The sequence below is a fragment of the Cupressus sempervirens genome, chromosome 2 (genome assembly GCF_028749045.1).
Source record: "Cupressus sempervirens isolate cs-2001-9-10 chromosome 2, ASM2874904v1, whole genome shotgun sequence".
Lineage (NCBI taxonomy): Eukaryota > Viridiplantae > Streptophyta > Pinopsida > Cupressales > Cupressaceae > Cupressus > Cupressus sempervirens.
Genome location: NC_143119.1, coordinates 618817005 through 618838427, shown reverse-complemented (window position 1 = coordinate 618838427; position 21423 = coordinate 618817005). Strand labels below are relative to the sequence as shown.

At 36.8% G+C, this 21423-nt stretch overlaps 1 protein-coding gene across 8 annotated transcripts in view; it reads left to right on the top strand.

The window, feature by feature from the left end:
* LOC149574901 (Protein kinase superfamily protein) overlaps positions 1–20568 on the top strand; it is a 192506-nt gene extending 171938 nt beyond the window's left edge. Inside the window, exons 5-13 of one of the 8 annotated variants that reach the window (XR_016360107.1) lie at positions 13664–13738; positions 13845–14092; positions 14193–14264; positions 15291–15431; positions 15613–15694; positions 15840–15886; positions 16010–16091; positions 16663–16798; positions 20099–20568. Coding sequence is in view for 4 of the 8 variants with exons in the window: in XM_089814751.1 (XP_089670877.1) it covers positions 13664–13738; positions 13845–14092; positions 14193–14264; positions 15291–15431; positions 15613–15694; positions 15840–15886; positions 16010–16091; positions 16663–16746 (831 nt within the window). In the remaining 4 variants the exon portion in view is untranslated. Of the gene's footprint in view, positions 1–13663; positions 13739–13844; positions 14093–14192; positions 14265–15290; positions 15432–15612; positions 15695–15839; positions 15887–16009; positions 16092–16662; positions 17495–20095 lie in introns of those variants that run through there. The other 7 variants (XR_016360108.1, XR_016360106.1, XR_016360105.1 and 4 more) reach the window with 7 other exon arrangements.
* The last annotated feature ends 855 nt before the right edge of the window (positions 20569–21423 follow it).

Sequence of the window (21423 nt, the reverse complement as noted above, 5' to 3'; positions counted from 1 at the left end):
CGCTTTAGATGTGAGAAGTAGGCCTCTTGGTTACCTTGAAATGATTTGGCCGCCTGATCCACCATTACAACTATCATGCCCTTGCTCTGAGGAATATTAAATGTCTCTTCAATTGCTTGTTCACCAATGTTGGCCAACACTCTCTTCCCTTCGCCAAAAATGATGGATTTACTGTCTAGATCAAATCTGGATGCACACTCCATAATCAATTCCGGACAAGGCAAAGTAGGAGGAAAAGCTGCTGCATGTACAATTCCGCTCTTGTATATCCTCTTTGCCAAGGGGGATTGTCCTTCCTTTAGTCTGTCCCTCATCCGTATCATGTCCACTGTAGCGATATTAGTATCGGTTATTTTCTTCATTTTCGAGAAGAAGGAAGTTTTGGGCGTCATATCCTCTTTGTCTTTCTTAGCGTTTGCCCGCTTGGGATTCTTACTTGCACTATCATCCTCCATGCTCGTCGCCCTATTACGGGATGGTAGAGTGGTGGACCAAAAGGCAAGAAGAACCAAGTAGTGCAATTCTTAGAAAAGAGCGAAAGAATGGATGTCAGCTTAAGCACTCCTTGCAACTCTAGATGATGACTTTCACCTTAACTAATAATCTTACAGCAACTTTTCGGAACCCGGGATATGACATCAAAGAATTACAAATCCCTTTGCAAATTAGAAAACAAAGCCTCTAAGCTTATCCAACACTTGCCTTCTATGCAAAAATCAAACTTTCATATGTATCTCTTCTCCCAACAAAATTGCCCAAATCTGATATAAAAAATTGCGGCCCCTCTAGAAAATCAGAATTTTGTCTTCCACAAATTTCGGCCCCCACAAAATTCGGCTAAGCATGAAAAAAATCTGCCCTTCCACAAAATTCGCCCAAGTCTGATAATCTGTAAAATCTGCCACCTAGGGCACAAATCGTAGCCCACAAAGTGGAGCAAAAATCCCCAAAAACGCAAAAAATCTGGCCCTTAGACAAATCGCCCAACAATGGCAATGGAGAAGTTGCCCAAAAATCGCCAAAAAACTGCCTTCCACCAATTTCGCCCAAGTCTGAAAATCTGCCCTTGCTTCAAATTCGCCCAAGCATGAGGAGCAAATGAATTGATGAAAATGAAATGGGAGGGGACTCCCTTTATAGCAGCTTTCACCTTCCTCCCAGGCTGGCCGACTTGGTCCTATAGAGGAAAAAAAACCAAAATTAAAGCTAAGTTAGTGGCCCACTTTAAATACTTTGCCAAAATTTTAATTTTCTAAAATGAAAACTGCACTTTTAATTTACTAATTAACCACAAATTGCAAAACGAAATTGAATGGTGCCTTGGGGATGCTAAAAATTTCTATTTAATGAGGGTTTGCTAATTAATACATCCTTGAAGTTGAATTTTGGCTAACCAAAAGCCATTTCTTAATATTAATTTACCAATTTCATTAAATACCAAAAGCTTTCAAGGCAAATTTAATCTATTAAAGCCAATTTTTGCAATTTTCCTCTAAATCGATTTTGCTAAATAATTAAAATTTTATGACAAAAAATAAAATTGCCTCTAGAGTAAAAATCGATTTTGCAATTTAACTTCATCTTACAAAATTAAATTCTATTTCACCAAAAAAAATAAGATTTTCCAAGAACCTAAGTCTAACGAAAAATTTCCTTATTTGAAAATCATTCAAATTTACAATTAAATCCAAATTTTCAAAAGAAATCGTCTAAGTACAAAATTCACAATCTTATCCTGCCAAGTTGAAATCAATTTTGAACTTATTCGGCCTAAGGATAGAACTGATAGCTCTGGAAAATCAAGTTGAAACCGGGTGAAAAATACATCTAACCTTCTCCACTGGCCCTAAAGGCGATTAAAAAGGGGGTCCCCAAGATTTTGGGGCGATGTGTGAAAACCTCACAACAGGTTTTAATTTGAGACTACCAGATCGACACAAAGGGCCTTGGTTTTTCTTTCATGGGGCACTCATAAGGCACATACAAGGATATAGGTCAACAGTGGCTTTGTCTGGGGACATTGAATTTTTTGGATTCAAATGAGGGCTCAAAATTTCTAAGAGAAGCAGACCACAAAACAGAGCTTTCTTAAAAACTGACAACTTCTGAGAGAGCAACAGCAACAAGGACAAAACTATGCACAGGACACTATACAAAGACAAAGGATATACAAAATATAGAAGAGCCTATACTACTGTTCATGGATAAAACAAGTATTTCAATAGAAATATCTCTTCAAGAACTGTCCATGAACTGGCAGTTCAAGAATATTACCAGTCAAATCCTTGAGAATAGAAGAGTCTTCTCCCCACGTATTTTCAATCAGACAAGGACCTAATCATACAGGATCAAACTTACCATGTTTTCCTTTATTCTCAATCTTGGCATTCCACATGAGGACTAAATCTCCATCTTCAAATTTCTTTTTCACTGTCCTTTTATCATAAAGTGTTTTGACTTGTAGTTGCAACTTCTGATTTCTAATTGATGCCTCTTTTTTAGTCTCAGTCAATCCAACTAACTCATCCACTCTTTCTTGCATGGTGATATCCTCATCATACATTTGATTGTAGTTATACAAGCTCATTAGGTTATTTTGAGGCATCCTTGCCTGAATTCCATATACCATATCAAATGGGCCTACACAAATGGCTTTCTTCACAGTCACCCTGTCAGCCCATATTGCTAGCTGCAACTTGGAATCCCATTCCTTCTTGTGATCATCCAAGGTCCTCTTAATGACTTTTAACAAGCTTTTATTTGTGGATTCAGCTTGTCCATTTCCTTGTGGATGATAAGGAGAAGATGCTGATCTTGTTATCCGATATTTATCACAAAATTTTATGAACTCATCAGATCTGAAACACATTGCATTATCTGTCACAATTTTTTTACCCATTTTGTGAAGTAATTAGTAGCAACTAAAATCCAGGAATAGCCAGTGCTAGATTTAGGAGAGATCTCATTTATGAAATCCATGCCTCATTGCTGAAATGGTGCTTGAACCTCAACCGACTTTAATGGAGTATTACCTGAGAATTTCAATTTTCCTGCAAACCTCTGACAAGCATCACATTTCCTAACCATGATCTGAGCATCCTTAAAAAGGGATGGCCACCAGAATCCAACTCTCATTACCTTGTGTGCAGTGGTCTTGGCCATATAATGTCCTCCACAAACTCCAGCATGCATTTCATTCAACACTTCTTTTGACTTTTCTTGGTCAACACATTTTAATAGTACTCCCTCAAAATTTTTCCACCATAAATTGTTTCTGAAAATGATATACCTGATGGGTTGTAACTTAGTACTCCTTTTCTCATTTTCAGTCAAATGGGAAGGAGCTTCCATGTGTTGTGGATAATGGATAACATTAGTATACCACTCACAGTGATCCATGTCACATAAGTCAGATCTAAGGTCATTTGCTACCATATTTATCTGATTAGCATTCAAATTAGACTGAGCCATAAGTTTAGCTAGTCCTTGACCTCTTACCAATTTTGTCATTTGTATTTCAATGTTAAATTCTTGGATCCTGTTATTCCACCTGCATCTTCTACCTGATACTTCTTGTTGAGAAAAAATGTCCTTTACAGTAGCACTTGGTACAAATGCAATGACAATGGCACCTACTAAATAACATCTAAAAGCCTTAACAACTTTCACCAAAGCATATGCTTGTTTCTCATTTATCTCATATTTTAGTTCAGCAGGCTGTAGTGACTTATTGAAGAATGCAATTGGCTGTTCATATCCTTCTTTATTCTTCTGCAGCAAGATTGCAGCTACAGTATGGAAAGATGCAAAAGAGAATATGTGCATTGGTTTTGTGTAATCTGGAGTCCTAAGGACTGGAGCATTCTTTATGGCAATTTTAATATCTTGAAATGCCTATGAAGGTTTACCATCCCAGTTAATAGTAGCTCCTTTCTTGAGCATCTTGGAAATAGGTCTGTTAATCTCAACAAAGTTTGTAACAAATCTCCTCAGAAAGTTAACTAGCCCAAAGAAAGATTGTATTCCTTTCACATTTTTTGACTTAGGCACCTTATTGATAGCTGCTACTCTTTCAGGATCTATTTTTACACCATCCTTTGATACTATATGTCCCAATAGTTTGCCTTTAGTTACCCCAAATGTACACTTCTTTGGGTTTAGTGACACTCCATATTCCAAGGCTTTGATAAAAATCTTCTCAAAATGCTTACAATGGTCTTTAACCCTTTTGGAGTAAGCTGTAAGGTCATCTTGATATACAACCATAAACTTATTGATGTACTCATGGAAAGCTACATCCATAGCTCTTTGAAAAGTGGCGCCAGCATTAATCAATCCAAATGGCATTTTCACATATACATAAGTTCCCTAGCGAGTTGTAAATGTTATCTTAAACTGCTCTTCTTTCACCAGAACTTGATTGTACCTTGAGAACCCATCCATTAGAGACATAACTTCAGACCCAGTTACTTGTTGCAACATAGCTTTCGTGTTTGGCAACCCGTAATTATCTTTAAGGGAAGCAATGTTCAGATTTCTGAAATCCACACACAATCTGATATCTCCATTCTTTTTCCTTACAGGTACTAGATTTGAGACCCAAGTGGAATGTCTAATAGGTTTAATTATCCCTCCATTCCTTAATTTCATCAATTCCTCTTGCAGTTTAGGGGCTAAAGTGGGATTGACTTGTCTCTATTTCTGCCTAAATGGTTTTACATTATCCTTAAATAGTATGACATGTTGGAAAAGATCTTCTCTACAAGCCTTTAGGTCATCATATGACCATGCAAAAACATGCCTATATTTTCTCAGTAGGTCAATCAAAGGCTTTCTAATTTTTTTTGAGAAATTCTGACCAATATAAACTTTCTTAGGGGCCTCATTAGTACCCAAATTTATCTCTTCTAGCTCTTGAGGTTTACAATCTTTAGCCCCTGGCCTTACCCTATCTTGGTTATCAAACATGTTCTCCAAAACAATCAAACCTTTAGGTACTTTATTAGTCTTTAATTGTATCACCTCTTGATCAAAGATTGTTTCCTTGCCATCTATGGTTTCAACCAAATCACTACAATCCAACTCTTGACTATGGTATTTATCTTCATTCAACAAGAAATTCACAATGTCTTTGTCATCTTCAAATACTTGTCAATGCTCAATATTATCAGGTATTGAGGGTCTATTTTGGACCTCAATTTGTGAAACGCTTGCAAATGATACCTCTTGTGGTTTAATTGCTATATTTGCTAATAAGTTAGCCATCTTATTCTGAGCTCCATGAAATACCAAATGCATCAAAGAATTCTATTTGATCTTAGACAACATTTCTATATTGTTTCAATCTTTTATTTTTAGAAGCATATGTTTCCCTTATCTGTGAGATAATCAATTCAGAATCACCTATGATGTGCAACTTTTTAATTCCATGGCGTGTGGCAACTTTCAATCTTAACAACAAGGCTTCATATTCAGCTATATTGTTGGTGCATGAAAAATTTAGGATGAAGGAATATCTAAAAGTATTCTTTTCAGGAGAAACAAAAACTACCCCTTCTGTTGAACCTTCTATAGAGCTGGCTCCATCAAAGAACATGGTCCATAATAGTGGTGAATCCAAACAACATTCCACTACATGCTCAATCACAGTAGGCAACTTCTCAACTTCTTGGATAATTAACTTAGCTCTGAATGCATTCACACCCGTGTCTAAAAAACAAGTAGCATCTTTGTCAATTTCTTCCCCCAAAATATGACTGACTCTTGGCTCTCTGTCTACTTTAACAACTTTATCTCCTATGTGAAAAGTGGCATAGGTTAGGTTACATTGTAGGCTACCTCCCATAGCAGCACTTCACTTTCTAGAGAGCAACATTCCATAATGTGGAGGAATATCAACTACAAGGACTAATATGGTCAGCTCTACCTCAGGATATGCAGCTAGCTTAAAAGGTAAAGCATTAATAGTACCTATAACTGGGACTTCTCTAGCATTCATACCTCTACATCTGCCTTGCTTAGTATCTACTTTCAACCCTAGGGCTTTCATTACTTTGGAAGGCATGATGGTATTAGAGGCTTCTGAATCTATCATGCAATTTTTTAGGGTCTTTCCTTTTATAATCAAGCTGAGAAAGAATGGGTCGATATCTTCTATATACGCTACTGATGAATCATCCAAAAACATTTGGGGAATTTGAGATATGATGCCACTATCTTCTACTACTAATGGGGTTTGCTGGATGACATCTTGTTTTACAATATTGTTATGAGTTTCTATCCCCCCTGACCATGATAAGGCTTTACTTTTATGCTCTTCAATTCTAAATAGTTCAGATAAGTGTACTTTAACAGTAATTTGGGACAATATGGATATCATGTCAATAGGATCAGATATAATGGGTTTCACAATCATACCTAGAGTAGGAACCTTTTGAACAACAGGCAATATCATTTGCTTGACAGTATCAAATCCTGATCACTTTTCTTGCACAATTGCTTTTGCTATCTCATTTGTTTGGAACTGAACCTTCTTCTTGGGTTCCCACTTCTTGGCTTTAATATCTTTAAATTTAACTGTCTCTACATTAGCCTCCTTGTTTTCATCCTTCATCTTATGTGTAATATCCTTGATAAATATACCATAAGGCTTCCCAACAACATTATTAATTGTTTTGCTTTTCAAATTGAAATTGCTATGTACTTTGGAGATCATCTCTGCAGTGATCCTATCGATCTCTTCTTTAGAGGGCATTCTCAAGTTTACATGACCAACTTCAAAAGATGTAACACATACTTGATCTTCATTATACCCTTCATTGTCTAAGAACACTTGTTGATGATGTAATTGATAGGCAATTTTCTTATTTTCAAGATCATTTTCAGTTTCTTCCAAATCAGAATCCACACAATCATTGCACATGCTCACTATATTATAGCTTACATCATCATGGCTTTTTTCTTCTTCTTCCTCTTCATTTTGTGCACTATGATCTGAAACAAATGACTGAGTAATTGCACAATACTTTGAAGAGTGAGGTGACTGACAAATGATACACCATGGCACAGTGTCATTCATATTAACCAAACCCTTTTGCAGAGGGTTTGGTGTACCCTTATTTTTTATATTCTGGGTTTGGCTAGGGATTGGTTTACCATCCTTCCATTGAGTGGTATAAGGATAGTTTTGCATTCTAGGTTGTCTATTGAAATTGTTGTTGTTCACTGGGGCTTTCTCACCAACATTTGGCTTATGTGTATTGAAGGTAGTAGGGTTAATCTTATTTAGCATCCATAATGCGGGTAAGCGCCAGCCCTTGATCTCGGTAAGATCGACGATCACCAAAACTTGTATCCTTATATCAACTAGTCAGCTAACTTGACCAATAGGATATCACCTATTAAACCAATGTGCTCTGACAAGTCTGACAATGGCACAGACTGCAATATTAATTCTTAGAATTTCCATGCCCATGACATCATTTCCAGCTTGGCATATATGTGTTGTGTCCCATTAATGAATGTGCTCCAATTCAACAAGGCTTTACAACCTGGCGTGACTCAGCAGCCTCCTCAAAACTTGGTCCCATTGTGCCATGTGGTGCATTGGCGCTTGCCCGCATTATTTAAAATTGGTGCATGTTCGTAATGCGGGGAAGCGCTATCCGTCGATCTTACCAAGATCAACGGTGAATCAGAATCTTCGCCCATTAGGATCCAATCAGCCAAGTCAACCAATGAAATACTTGTTTTATGCTCCAGCTCATCTGACAATTGCCACGAGAAAATGTTATTACTACCTTTTGGCAAAGTGGGTCCATGACATCACTATGTGCTACGTGTCTTGTTGGTGCTTCCCCGCTTTGTGTAACTAGCGTGCATTTTCTTAATGCGGGGAAGCGCTCTCTGTCAATCTTACCAAGATCGGCGGCGCATCACAATTGATCACATAGTAACATCTTCATTAAAGAGCCAACCAATAACATTGCAAGAAAATTGAACGTGTGCTGACAGGTACTGACAATTCTGCAAAAAGGGTCTGACAAATCTAACAGTCTACGGACTTTGCGGCGCACTGAGGTTCCAATGTCAACAAGGGCTACGTGGTGCAAAGGTGCTTGCTCGCTTTACTTAAAGTTCTTGCATGTTCTTAATGTGGGTAAGCGCTGATCGTTGATCTAACACAAATCGACGATCAAAGAGAACTATGAAAAGAATCACCCACGTTGCAGAAAACAACCAATGGGAAAGCGATAAAGTGGAAAATGTCAGAACATTGTGGCGTGACAGGATTATGACATCATTCAAGGACACGTGTCTCAACAACGCTTCCCCGCTTTACTTAAGTCTCTTGCATCTCCATAATGCGGGCAAGCGCTATTCCTTGATCTTGCCAAGATCAACAGCTGACAAAGACCATCCTTTCAAGACATGAGATACAACCCTGATGAATGATTGCTTAGAAAATAAAGGGTTTAAATCGTGGAAAATAAAAATAAAGTTATCTTTTATCACAAAAGAAAAACTTAGGAATAATGTACTTCCCGCGCCAATTTTGAAAACACTAACCCTTTTGAAAATTAAGGCACAAAAAGAGGGTTCTAACCTATCCTTTAGGAAATTGAACTAGGGTTTTAATTTGAGACTACTAGATCAACACAAAGGGCCTTGTTTTTTCTTTCACGGGGCACTCATAAGGCACATACAAGGATATAGGCCAACATGTGGTAGAGACATTGGAAGAGGACGAGGAGGACGAAGAGAGTTTCGAAGAGGAGGTGATCGATACAGATTCGTCTTCCTAAGATTCCTAGGAGGCATAAATTTGCCTAAGGGAACTCTACGGGAAGTTGCTTTCTTACCACCCGTAGAGGGGCCACTTCCAATAGGAACATTAGAATCTCCGGAGATTTACCATGACCAAAGCGTGATTGGTGGGCCCAAAGGGATCGCTACAGGAGTAATGCCTATGGATGTTCCTAGCCCCAACTTGGAGAGAGTTGAAGAAGTAGTGGGTGAAAGGTAACAAATTTTGAAATGAGGGGCCTCTAGATTATCACTTCCAGCGATGGCGCAACTAATCCCCCCAAAACAACACCCCCGTACTAAAGTAATAGATTTGAGATGCCAGACGAAGTGTGCACATATGGTGAGGTTGCAAACACCTCTAGGCCCAGAAGTAAAGCACCCAGTTGCCCTCGTAGTTCAGTCGACAAGGGTAGTAGATAAACCAGTTGGGAGAGATTCTCACAAAAGAGAGTATGATGACTACGACGGATACGGTTCTGGAGGAGGTTGACTGATTACTTGAGGAAGAAGGGATGGTGTCTTCCCCTTTACTGATAGTTGATGAGGACTCGATAGAGATACAAAGCGAGTGAGTGGAGCCTTTTGACATGGTTTCTTTCGTAGCCAAGGCAGAGTTATTTCTCACTGAGTTGCATGTCATGGAGCATTCTACTGGGAGCTCATGCAACAGGCTAGGTCTCAGAATCTGGAAGTTGTCATAACAACGGAAGCATTGACCGCATTTATGTAGATGGGTTGCCATATAGACTGGGGACTATTAAAACAAAGTGGATATTCATAGGAGGACACATCGGCTACATGAACAAATAGAGTTATTATTTCTGGTGGTTAGGAACAACTGCCGCCTCTCATGGAGACCCTTGTAGCTATGGAAGTTGCCTTTCAGGGGACCTTCTTGGAACTCCAACAGGGAAGAAGCTTGGCTAAGGCATGGGGGTTGGAATGGAAAACTCTTCAAGATCAATGGAAAGCAGAGAAAGTTGCTATGGAGGATAGAGAAAATTGACTTGGAAAGCAAGATAGCGACAACAAAAGAAAAGAAGATGGACGCCCTAAGAGTACTACAAGGTGTTCAGACAAAACAAAAGACAACTGAATGTGACCTGCAGCAGCTATGGGGAGCTCTGAGTACAGGGATGTCTTTCCATCCCTCTTCTTAAAATCACAGTTTTTTTTCAGTGTTCAGCAGTCGTTTAGAAGAGAACTTCTCTTTTTTTGTGTGTTGGGGGGGGGGGGTTAGATGTAGTCAAAATAAAGTAACTATTGTACTTAGTACTTGTTAAAGCTTAATTGGGCTGGGTAGTTAGGAGGTGAGGGAATGCGCCGGTTGGTTTTCCCAACCAACCGACCCTTCCATAAAGTACTTGGAATATTGTCAATGTACTCATGATGTTTTTGATATGAATAAATAAACCATTTCCTCGCCAATTGGTATGGTAGTATTAAGGTACATTCTATGTTTTTCTTTATGTGTATATCAATTACATTATTCTATATCATTTGCATTACTCTGCGAACTTGAGTTGTATTTCCATTCTACAAGATTAATAAAGGCATCATAAGATGGCTTCTAGAAGATGTTGATAAAAGTAACGTTAGGAACTGGAGACCAATTGACCTACTCAATGTATCATATAAGATTCTTCCCAAACTCGTTGCTGAGAAATTGGCTGATATCCTCCCAAACATTATTCGTCCAACATAGACAAGGTTTGCTAAGGGAAAATACATTCTTGAGAACCTTCTGACAAGCTTCTGTGGCCTCAACTTGGCTGAGAGGAGTGATTAGGAGGTTGTTATACCATTACTAGACTTTGAAAAAACCTATGACTGAGTCGAGTGGTCCTTCATACTTATTTATCTGAGAGGAATAGAGTTTCTTGCAACATTTTGCAAGATGATAAAGATGTTTACAGATGTAAATGTCCATGTTGTCATTAATGGGGATTCCTCTGAGGCTTTCCTTTTGGGCAGATCTATAGGCAAGGTTGCCCCTTGGTCCTTTCCCTATTTGTCTTGGCTTCAAAGGCAGTATATTATGCAGTAAGGTCTAAATCTTTAGGCTCCAGGATTAGAGGAATTAATCTACCAGTTGAATCTCTCCTGTTAAACATACAACTTGTAGATGTTATGACTTTGTTCCTAGTATTGGATAAGGAAAGATTTCTGAGTCCAAGTTTATTCTGTTAAGTTGGAATAGTCAGTCTTTGGATTGGATGAGAGATTTTTGGTGGCAATGGGGGGACCAGACAAAATTATGAGATATATGGGTAGGCCTTTCATATGATCTCCTACTTTCCCACTACATGGAATTGGATGTTTGCAAATGGATGTTTGCAAAAATCAAGAGGAAGCTTAATAGTTGGAGTAGGGACTAGTTTCTTGCGTGTAGATTGCATGTCTGCTAAAAGATGTTGTCTTCCTATTCCATTTACCATGCCTCAGTTTTGTAGTTTGCTAGCTCTCAGGTCAATTAGGTACAAAGGATAATCATGTTCTGATAGCAGAGGTAAGATAAAGAAACTTTCTGTCAGCTGGTAGTGGTACTACATGAGGACAGACATTAATAATTACTCTCATGCTCAAGCTACCGGTGGACAAATTTATGAAGGTTATGGAGATGGATCATCACCATTATTCAAGGAGGATATTCAGAATAATGATTATTGGCACCATTATCTCAAAAAATTGGATAAGAAATTCTGAGAGGAGTATATTGATTTCCAGAATGCATAAATTAAAGAACTAATATCAACTTAAGATGGATGCTGAAGTTAGTTAGTGATACTTACAGATTTCTTCCCAGAACTTCGACACTTTCATTGGGAGAGAATCTCTCCACCCATTGGCACATTTGAGTCCTTCCAGATAAGCGGAGTCCAACAAAAGGACAAGTATATACAGAAAAGCAATGAAAAGGTGCAAGATGAAGGACAAGGGGACACGGAAGAAGGAAAGCAGCAAGATGATAATGCCTGTGAGTAAGGAGTATTGCTATGATGGATTGCGTATGAAACTTTTTGATATGCTCAGTAGTTGTGTTATCTATTGGATGACTACCATGTGTGGTACTAAACTGGAAATTATGTTATGTATTCGATGACAACCACGTGTGGTACTGAATTTGAAATAAAGCTCTACAACTGGTTTAAATCTGTCAAGTACAAACTTTTTTGTGTTTTTGATATATTTTGGTTAGCCTGGTTGGGGTTTTGATGATGTGACCAGCTTGGTTACCAATTATGTAACCAAACTCATGTGCTATGTTTGATGCTATTGGTAATTGATTTACAATTTAAAAGAAAATCTAAACTTGTCATTACTTGACAAGTGTTTCCTGCCGTCATGCTCCCACATGTGTGAGCATGCCTGCAAACTTTATTCCTTGATTGCACGTGTGAGTTTTCTCACATGTGTAGCTACCTAACCTCTCATCTTTATTGCTCACACATGTAGCCACCTTACCTCTTACATATTTATTTCACACCTCTTGCACCTCATGGAAAATTGGTCACAGGACTACAACTTTCTCAAATCCTTTCCCTCCATTAGCCAGTGCATCTTGAACCTTGATTTCTCTCTTGGAAAATCTATAAATGAGACACCTCGCATCTATTTGATAATTCTCCTTCATCATATCCTTATGTGTCATTTTCCTGATATATCATCTTAATCTTATCATCATGTTGTTGGTTTTATTAAGCAATGATATTCTACCGTCCATAACACCTCACAAATACCACAGTAAGTGGAGATTTCGGGTCTACTTCACTTCCACTCAATTCAAGGAGAAAAAAATAAAACAAGGTAAAAGGCTCCATCATTACATTAGGATCCTTACTTTATTATCCCTTGTTTATTTTGTTTTCTTCAACTAGCAAGCTTCAAAACGCAAAAATGACATCTATGAATGGTATTGGATGATAGTGTGGCTTGTGAATATTAGATGAATCAATAGAAAGTGTTTGGGGCTATGTTACTAGGTTCACACCTTGCACCCTCAAACAGGTTTGGATGCACATCTGGCCCAGGTTTGTCTATGGGTGTGTGCCCAGCACTGTGGATGTGCACAGGTTCACACACCTGCAAATTTGTGCGCACCACAGCGCTTGGCACGCACCCTGTGTGCACCCAGTACACACCTAACGAGGGCCCAGGCACATCCGCGAGGACCCACAGCCTAGTCTCAAACAAGTGGGCTCAAACTTCATTAAAAAACTAGTTTTAAAATTATTTTTTGTTACTGTATATTTCTCTTTTTTTTTTGCATACATATTGCATCTCTCTCTTTCTCTCTCTCCCCCCCTCTATATATATACACACACATATACATATACACACACATATACATATACATATACATATACATATATATATATATATATATATATACACTATTTCATACACACGTATCCAAGCCCCTAAAAACACATTCACATACTCACATACGAGGTTCTCTTATCTGAACCTGAACTGGTAACTTAGGTTTTGGACACTTTTAATATTTTCATGTGAAATAATTGGATTGGATGTTTTAGGTGCTTTTAACAATGAAATGCATATGGGTTCCCTTGAGCATAGCCACCATGCTAGCCACGAGTTATCTTTTCCATGACCAAATTCAACTCTTGAACCAAAACCCATTTGGTCTTGCAACAACAGTCAAATGTGAACAAGAGATGTGCCATCTCTAACCTTTTTTCTGTGGTGGAGTCAAGGAAGTTTCTTGTGTTCTATGGAATTAAAAGTTTTTTTGCATGCTAGAATTCTCCTTGGTTTGTTCTCTGTCAATGTTTACAGATAAAAAGAATATACTCATGGTGATACCTAACTGAAAAAAAAGACTGATTTTCAGGATGTCCCAGAAGAGGAAATGTGTCCTAACCTTCAGACCCTCCTTGGAGGTTTTCAGACAAGTACAGGCGAGCAGGCAAGTTAGGCTCTAAAATCTAGAATTTTGTTTAGTTCTAATGTCTTTTTTGGAACACTTGTACAGAACATAGATGGTGCTGATGCTTTCTTTTGTTATCATTTAGTGGCTTGTTTTCCGAGACGATGGGAAATCAACTGCAGCAAATTATGCCACAATTGCAAGAGAAGCAACAACAGAAGGGCGGGCTGTTGGAGAATGGGAATTTTGGGATCGTTTTAACAGGGATCTACCAATCAAAAGACGTCAAATATTCATAATCAAGTTACTTCGTGGTGCTTTCAATGGCCTTTCTTACATGCATACCCATAATAGATTGCACCAGAGTCTTGGACCGGCTTCAGTTGTCCTGAAGTATGCATGTTGAACCAAGCATGACTTGTTTAATTTCATAATCGGTGCATAAATCTTAATAATGAAATGATTTACTACCACTTTATTTGGAACTTGACAGCATAATCGAGGAAAGAGCTGTCAGTTACCTGGTGCCCCGTCTTCGTGATTTAGCTTTTGCAGTTGATATAAGGTAGTCCACATCCACTTTTACTGTTTTACATGATGCCCCAATTTCATGATTTAGCTTTTGCAGTTGACAAAAGGTAATTTAGCTGCCTTTTCCTTGCACATCAATGGTAGTGTGGGTTTTGGTACTCTTTCTTAATGTCTTCTCCTGTACATGTAGTTTTTTTTTTAATGCAAGCTGCAAGGAAAGAAAAGGTTACATAATTAATGCAAGATGCCAAGTGCAACCAATGAATTTTCTTATAATAGATTGAAGAAATCCCTGTCCTAGTAGTCAATAGGATTGCTGTGCAATGACAATAATCCCACACTCAAAATGAGCATTGTCATTATTATTGTTACAATGGAAATGCAGGTAGATATGATTAATAAAAGATCAAATTTTGTTTTGCAGAACCGATATCTTAATATTTTTATCTTGAATGAACCACATCTTTTGTCTTGCAGAATCCACATTTTTTCTGTCTTGCTGGACAAACTTCTTTTTCTGTCTTCCAGAACCCATATTTTGATTGTTGAAGGATATCTGCAAGATCACTTTACAGGAGATGGGTTTGATGAATAGATTTGGACCCTTCTAGAACAATCCAGCAAAAGCATTGTCATGCAGATTATTGAAAACAATTCTAAATTTAATTTGAAATTGAATCTTAAATATGAGGGAAAGCCTCGAAATCAATCAACAATACTGATAGGATTATGTTGACATTCATCAAGGTAAATGGTGATTGCACCCATCTACTAAATTCAATATTTCAGCATTTGACAATTGCATTAGTTTATATTATTATAACTGTAAGTAGCGAATTGCTGAATGTCATCAAAATAAGTTAGGTTTCCGGATATACTAGATACAAAAAATCCTGCACTTGTAATGACTCATGCTCTGAGATGGGAATGAGGCATGTATATGGTCCAAGGTGTTCTATGATTTATGATTTATGATTTATGAATTTAATGCAGGTCATCTACATTATTCTCTTCCAGTTAAGGATTTCGTTAAACTAAAAGATTCTTCCTCTTGTCAAAGTGATCAGGCAATTTTTGGTTCAAGAGATCAGCCTCTAGATACAGCTTCAGAAGCACTGTCTGAGGGTTTATGGCGTAGAGCAGAAAAATCTGGTGCTTCAACACCACTAGAGAAAAAAGCCTTTGGAATTGCAGATGACATGTAAAGAAGTTCATTGATCATCTATTAGAAATATCAAATAATCTTCATTTCTTTATATTCCTACAGTTTAAATGTTTGTAATTTTATGGCAGATCTTCTCTTGAATATTTAGTATCTATGTTTTGGTTTGCAGTGCATCTCTCAGTTAAGCTTGTGTGCTGATTAAGAGTTTTCCTGGCAGATATGCAGCAGGCCTTCTATTAGCATACATGGCGTTCATCCCTTTCTGTGAAGCTGGAAGTATAGATGGTCCATCTCTGCAGGTTATACATATCTAAGATAACTAAGGGAAATCTTTTTAACATTTGATAGCATTATCTTATTCCAATCATTCCTGAAGAATGTAATTAATCAGTAACAATTTTTCCTGAAGACAGTAATTAATCATACTTTCTCATCGTTTTACAGAGACTATTAGAAAGTACTTTTCAACTTGATATGGAAGCAGTAAGAGAGTATGGTTTTACTCTACTCAAGCTTTTATCACCTGTGGTTTGCTGAAAGTTAAATTTAATGGTACTTGTTGTATACTCATATTTATATCACCAGTTCTAAAACTAATGAGCTTTTTCATCCAGGTACTGTAAAGCAGATGATCGCTGGACAGAAGGAGTGAATTTCCTTGATCTGGGTGATGGTGCTGGCTGGGAACTACTCCAGGTATTGCAAAATTTTATTCCTAGTCTTTTAAGTGTTGCTGGCCTGGAACTACTCAAGGTATCTTGAATATATTTGTTTCTAGTAATTCTTTATTGTAGCTCGGGCTAGGAGCTACTTTAGGTATCTCAATATATAATTATATTTCCGATTTTTCTGCTTCGAAATGGTATTGTTAAAAAGTCTCAATTTTTTAGTTCCCAGGTGTATTGGTTTTATGGTACATTTATCTGTTGTTACTTTATTCACATTAGTTTTGTTTCAGTATAGTTTTGTCTAGATTCACAGTCTCAAGCTTTAAGGATATTAAAAAATGATGCTTTAGGGCCTTAGGCCACAAATCAATGACTTCTATATTGTGTTTTTGCCATTCATTAATTTTTCTATTTGAAACCTTTTTCAATCTCTTCGTTCCCATTGTTTATATATGTTCACACTCTGCTCTGCACATTCCTTTGCATAACTATTGTAATTATAATTTCACTGCAGGACTGTTGTCTATCAAAATGGATATTGTAATTCAATCTCTACTTTTTTTGTTTAAGATTCTTATTTTATGGCTTCTTTTTCACAGGCAATGCTAAATCCCAATTATCGTTTGCGCCCAATAGCAAAGGCTGTCTTGGATCACAGATTCATGACTGGAGCTGTTCTGTGACTTTGCTTCTGGAGTGCAAGGATAAGGTTGCTTCTTGCTCTATATAATAGAGGTTTGTTTTTCTACGAGGTTGTAAAATGTTCTCTTCGCTAATAGACTTCCATGATGTGCCTTTCTTTAAATTGGGTACAAAAGACAAAAGATAAAGTGTTCATCAAATTGCATTTTGTTTTATGGTCACTTTTCTTTTATTTTTGGCAAGAAAGCTGAACATTATATTTACAAAAAGCTTAGTCTGCATCAGGCACCGTTCAGAACTGTAGCATGTGCACTTTCTGCCCGACCAAATAGAGCTACTATTTTTGTTTTCAATGAACTTCATGCCAGCAAAAGCAATATGCATTCTGACAAGTGACTCCATGTACCAGATATGTGACTGACATGATTAGCCATGTGCACGTACTAAGAGTTTTTTGTTCCTAAGGATGAAGAATCCTCAGGATCTGTTCCTCTTCATGGATGAAGCACTTTGATATTACTCTGTGGAACTTGTAGCCCTTGTTTATTTTTGTTGCAGTTGGAACCAATCACATTTGTAAGCCACAACCTAGATCATAGTTGTAAAACTCATTAGTACTCATGAGCCAAAAGTCTTGGCAAGTTACTTGTCTAAAATCTCATCAGTGATTCTTTGAATAACTTGTGGCAATTTTTGATAAAAGCTCGTTAAACACACCAAAGGCTTACAATTTTTCATGAAAGACTCAGTTAAAGATTATGATATGCATTAAACCCTGATTTTGATTTATGCATGATGGAAAGCGATAATATATTTTACAAATTTAGTAATATATGTTTTCAATTTTTTTTTATAATTATGTATTGTAGATGTTTGGCAAAATGGCCAAGTTTTTCACAAGTCTCAAGTTTTTAAATTTTTTGGGACTACTGAGTAATTTTGAAGTCTGAGGTTTATAACTATGACCTAGACTATATAGCTAGATATTGACTTTGCATATTAAATTTTAATAACAAAGATAATGATTTAATGCTATAACTAGCTGAAGCTTAAGTAATTATGCTGATTTTTATAACTTTGATGCTTGTCGGTTCACATTTAAAGAGCCATCTACTTACCCAGTTTATGGAATTAACAAAAACTAAGTCTGAATGTGTTCTTATGACAGGTGCTTCAGTTTTTAGTTGTTAGCATACTTTCTAAGTAATGATCAAGCATTTGACTACTTACCATGTGTGCGAATTATCTGGATTTTGGTCTTTTTGAAAGTACTATTTACTTCCCAATAACTTTTACCATTAATGTGACAGTTCTTTCTACAGTTTTCATTTTAATTTTAAAAAAAAACCCTATTGAGCCTATGACTCAAAATTGAGATTGGGATGCCATAATATATTTATAAATATCGTCACATCATTAAACCAACCATAACCATTAAAATAGAGTTGGGTGGTCATCTTGGACATAATGACCTTTGCTTGGAAATCAACCTTCAAGACCAGAAAGTGTGTGAGACTATAAGTAATTAAACACCATATCATTCTTGTTCTCTATGTTGTTTGGCACATGGTGATTATACCAGAAGGACAAGTAATTGAGATCTAACTTCCATTGTTAAGGAGTCTTCTATTGTGCTCAAATATTTTGAATGTCCTACAAATACCATTTGAATATGGCTTTGAGCTGAATTTAAAAATATATTTGACCCATGAGGAACTTTCCTCAGGTAGACTTGAGAGAATAGAGGAAGCTGTAAATTTTACTGCACAAAATTTTCTTGCTATTGGGATCCTATGAAAGTCAACAAGAAAAAGTACTTCTCATGATACCTCCTCACCTCTCAGCTTAGGGGAGATGATACACTCTTTGCAAGATTGTTTTGTTTATCAGAGTTAAAATCAATGTTTTTCCAAGTATTTCGAGTCATTGTCTCTAGGGACATAAGCTATGCAGCCGGGTTCACACCCTGCGGCCCTGATTCAGGTCTGGATTCACGCGGGTCTGGATTTCTGTTCGGGTTTCCTGCAGGTCCAGATAGGGTCCGGATTTTGGAGTGTGGGTCCATCTAGGTCCTTTTTGGCACGAGTCCGCGCGAACCTAGGAGGACCCGCAATAGTAGGGTCCAAAAAAAAAAAAACTACTTAAATAATGTTTTTTCTAATTTTGTTTTTTTTATGTAACCCTAAAAGGAGTCTATTAAAAAACATTTCACTCATCTAGTGTATCTAACTCATGATGAATTATATGATCAACCTCTTAAGATGGTGATCTTGACAGGTAATTGTTTTAGTAAAACAATGAGAAATAAACAAGCAAAAGACACATTTCTTATCAGTGAAAGGTTGCGTGATCATAGAGAGCAAATATTATAATAGTGAACATACATAAAAATCGAATGGCATTAAAAGGTTGTGATCTGTGTAAGGAACAATGAACACAAATACAAAATACAAGAGTCAATGGGATATATATATTTTTTTTCCTGAATCCATGAATGCGAACACGATTTCAAATCCGTCCCCGAACCCAAATGGGTAACTTAGGACATATGCCCGATTCCACGAACCCGAATCCATCCCCGAACCCGAATCAGTAACTTAGGACATAAGCTTAAATGTTGATCTTTCTAGTTTAAATATAGAGATAAATTCCTCATAGCTTTTATTGTTAAATTGATGTGATTATTTGCTCTATGGAGTAACTGCTATACAATTCATTTCTACTAAACAAAAAGAGAGATAACTTTAGATACATTAGGAGAGCACTTGATTCCATGCAAGCAGTAGCTTGCATCTGTGGAAGAGTAATTAACAAAAACAAAAAGATAGATTGTTGAAGATAAAGCTTATTATATTTGCATTCAAACCCTTGCTTCGCATGCCTAAAATGTTATTCTTTCTGCATGGACCTCTCTGGATTTGGAAATGGAGGGCAAGATGCATTCACTTACCACAGCATATGGCTAAGGGAAGTCCTCAACGAGCATATTTTTGGTTTTCCTTCAACACGTTGCAAAAACTACGATAAATAAGTTTTCAAGAGCTCATCACTACCATACAGAATAAGTTGTGAAAAAATGCATTTAAACATGAAGTTGTGCATGTAAATTTCAGGATACTGGTGCTTTAATGGGAATGTGAAATATAACAAGTCCATGAAAGTAGCTGTCTGGCTAGGAGTTACTGAGAGGCATTATGCAAACATGCTTTTGCAATTTACTTTCCTTCCATCTATTTTACAATGTGTAAATACACCATCTACCTTTATGTAGGATTTGTCTGCTAAAATGTACACGCTACACATAATTCGCATTTGTATGATGACATAGCAGAAGCCATTACAGTGGTGGCTATTAAACTGTCTGATAACTTTATATTCTGTCTGAAATAGCAGGCCGCAGAGTAGATTTCCAAATGATAGCATTCTGTTGGCATCATTTAGCATTCTGAAGTTCTTAAGGATAGTTTTACAGTTTTTCACCAGAAGGTTGATATGATGTTCATACTTTTGGTACTCGAGGAGGGCCAAATAAGTAAAGTTTGGTTGAATGTAGGACAAGATCAAGGCACACATGCAAGTGGGTTTCATTTTTCAGAGATGCCCCCTGAAGATGGCAGTGTCATTCTTTTCTTGGAACTCTTTCTTTTCAAAATATTCCATTCACTGGCTGAACCCAACTTATAAGGAGCATTTCTAAAGAATTAAATATTATCTTCAAATTCTCAAAATTTTCTGTTTAGAATGGTTCTATTCTTGAACTCTGAATGATTATGAAGTGATTTGGTAGTGAATAAACTGTCAGTTAATGGCATTCCTAATTAACAGCTTTAGTGATGAAACATTTCTTTTCTTAAGTTTGGACACTTGCTCTGTGGTGAAAGATCAAAATGTCTGACAGCTAATTTGAGAATAGAGTAAAACATACTATGTAGTTGAAACAGTTGTATCATTTCTGGGTATCTTCAAATTGCCCATGTTGAAAAAAACCTCAAAATTGTTAACCATGTTGCTCTTGGTCCCATAGACTGATGGTCTCATGGACATCATGGACATCATTAAAACCCATTTATTCACTCACTCTATCATTATTCACAATATTCGAACATGTAATCCAATAGATATATCTTATAACACAAACTTGAAATACATATTTAGTACCTCATATATGGAAGAATGTCATTCTCAGTTGCAAATGTCTGAGGAGGATAATTGTATTCATATTCTTTTTTACTAGTTGTTATTGGTTCAGTCTTATATTCAAACTTCTGAAACTAAGTTAATTACTCAGAATATATTGGAAGAGATACTTTGATTTTAAGTTTTCATGATGGATAGTTACTTCCGCTTCAGTATACATAAAAAATTGATGACAATTATTTGAAATTTGTTGACATTGTTTTATAAAATCTTATAATAAATATCAGCTCACCTTCATACATCTACTAACATCTTTTACAGAAGGCATAAAATTTCTCCTATTGGAAGGACAAAGTCCAAAATTGAGAAAGAAGACACTAAATGGGGATTTTATCAGATGTAGAGGGCATCTGGTTAGATAAATAAGATGAAATATTCACAAGTGGTTATGGGCAAGTCTCATCTTAAAAGATTCAATAAACAATTATAAGAAAATACTAGTAAAAATAAAAATGTAGTAAAGAGTGTTGGTTGAAGCAATGTCATCATGTTAATGTTGTAACCCCAGTCGGATTGATTTA